The 2423-nt window shown below is 46.6% G+C and overlaps 1 protein-coding gene across 1 annotated transcript in view; it reads left to right on the top strand.

The window, feature by feature from the left end:
* The window catches only part of LOC105506326 (radial spoke head 10 homolog B2-like), a 67302-nt gene that overhangs the window by 18930 nt on the left and 45949 nt on the right, over positions 1 to 2423 (top strand). Inside the window, exon 2 of the mRNA XM_011934409.1 lies at positions 1191 to 1458. Coding sequence (XP_011789799.1) covers positions 1191 to 1458 — 268 coding nt within the window. The remainder of the gene's footprint in view (positions 1 to 1190; positions 1459 to 2423) is intronic.

The raw sequence follows: 2423 nt of genomic DNA on the forward strand, positions 1-2423 counted from the left end.
TTTTGAGATGGAGTCTCTCTGTCTGTCACCCAGGCTGGAGTGCAGTGGCGCAATCTCAGCTCACTGCAGCCTCCACCTCCCAGGTTCAAGCAGTTCTCCTGCCTCAGCCTCTGGAGTAGCTGAGATTACAGGCACCCATTTTTTGTATTTTTAGTAGAGATGGGGTTTTACCATGTTGGCCAGGCTGGTTTTGAACTCCTGACCTGAAGTGATCTGCCCGCCTCGGCTTCCCAGAGTGCTAGGATTATAGGTGTAAGCCACTGCGCCCAGTCTGTTCGTTTGTTTTTAGAGGCAGAGTCTTGCTCTGTTGCCCAGGCTGGACTGCAGTGGTGCAGTCATGGCTCTCTACCTCCCTGGCTCAAGCGATCGTCCCACCTCAGCCTCGCCTGTAGCTGAGACCACAGAAGTGCCCACGGCCACTGTGCCTGGCTAATTAAAAAATAATTTTTTTTGTAGAAACGAGATCTCACTTTATTACACAGGCTGGTCTTGAACTCCTGGGCTCAAGTGATCCTCCCACCTCTGCCTCTCAAAGCGCTGGGATTACAGGCATGAGCCACAGCACGCAGCCCAACTTGTATGTTTAAAAAGTAAAAATTTAGGCTGGGCGCAGTGGCTCACACGTGTAATCCCAGCACTTTGGGAGACCACTTGAGGATTGAGGCCAAGAGTTTGAGACCAGCCTGGGCGATATGGTGAAACCCCATCTCTACTAAAAATACAAAAATTAGCCGGGAGTGGTGGCTGGCACCTATAGTCCTGGCTACTTGGGAGACTGTGGTGGGAGGATCACCTGAGTCTTGGAGGTTGAGGCTGCAGTGAGCCAAGACTGTGCTGTTGTACTCCAGCCTGGGTGATGGAGTAAGACCCTTTCTCAAAAAATAAAAATATATGAAAGCAAATAAACCCCAAAATTTAAAATAACAAACTCGTCATGATCAAACCAGGCACTTTATATACACTTATCTTCACTTTTTAGTAGAGACGGGATTTCACCATGTTGGCCAGGCTGGTCTCGAACTCCTTTTGTATCTAAGCTGAGGGGCAGGTGTTATTTCTGTTTTACGGATGAGGAACTTAGAAGGCTTAAATCATCTGCCTTAGTTTGAAAGACTCGTTAATAAGCAGCTGAGCTGAAATTGAACCCAAGTCTGTGCGACTCCAGAGTCCAAGTTCTTCGCCCTTTCCAGTTTTCATTGTGTTTATCCTGATTTTGAGGGGATTCGGGTCAAGAAAGAAACTGCTTTGCGCATGTCTGATGGCCGTCTGCTTTCTTTTCAGAATGGCTTTGGAACACACACGTGGTTTCTAAAGAGAATCCCCAGTTCCCAGTATCCCTTGAGAAATGAATACATAGGGGAGTTTGTAAACGGACATCGTCACGGACGTGGCAAGTTTTATTACGCCAGTGGAGCTGTGTACGACGGAGAATGGGTTTCCAATAAGAAACATGGCATGGTGAGTACAGACCTGGGAAGATCACATTTCAAACAACGATGTAAAGCCATTGAAATTATGTAAAGCCATTGACATGTCCCAGTATAATTGCAGATTTGTCTATTTCTGCTTTCGGTTCTGTCAGTTTCGCTTCATATATTTGAAGTTTGTTGGGCGCATACACGTGGAGGTCATTATGCATTGGTGCTCTGGCTCTTTTGATCATCACGTAATTTCCTATTAACCCTGCTAATTTTCTTTCTTTCTGAGACTCAGTCTTGCTGTGTTGCCCAGGCTGGAGTACAGTGGTGCGATCTCAGCTCACTACAACCTCCGCTTCCCAGGTTCAAGTGATTCTCCTTCCTCAGCCTCATGAGTGGCTGGGATTACAGGTGCGGGCCACCACGCCTGGCTAATTTTTGTATTTTTAGTAGAGACAGGGTTTCGTCATGTTGGCCAGGCTGGTCTCGAACTCCTGGCCTCAAGTGATCTGCCCACCTCAGCCTCCCAGAGTGCTGGGATTACAGGTGTGAGCCACCAACCACACTGGCCAACCCTGGTAATTTTCATTTCTCTGAGGTTTATTTTGTCTGTGGTAAATATAGGCACTCTAGATTTCTTTTTGATTGTGGTAAAGTACACAGATTTACCATCTTAATTTCTAAGTGCACAGTCCAGTGGCATGAAATACATTCGCATTGTTGTGTAACCATCACCATCCGTCTACAGAACTCTTTTTGACAAAAGGCATATCATTCTCTATTAAATTGCATTATCTATTTTGTATAGGATAACGTACTGTTTTGCTAAGGTGATTACATGACTCTTTTTTTCTTTTTTTGACAGAGTTTCACTCTGTCACCCAGGCTGGAGTGCAGTGGCGCAATCTTGGCTCACTGCAATCTCCGCTTCCCGGGTTTAAGCGATTCTTGTGCCTCAGCCACTCGAGTAGCTGGGACTACAGGTGTGCACCGCTACGCTCAGCT

The sequence above is a fragment of the Colobus angolensis genome, unplaced genomic scaffold (genome assembly GCF_000951035.1).
Source record: "Colobus angolensis palliatus isolate OR3802 unplaced genomic scaffold, Cang.pa_1.0 Scaffold135, whole genome shotgun sequence".
Lineage (NCBI taxonomy): Eukaryota > Metazoa > Chordata > Mammalia > Primates > Cercopithecidae > Colobus > Colobus angolensis.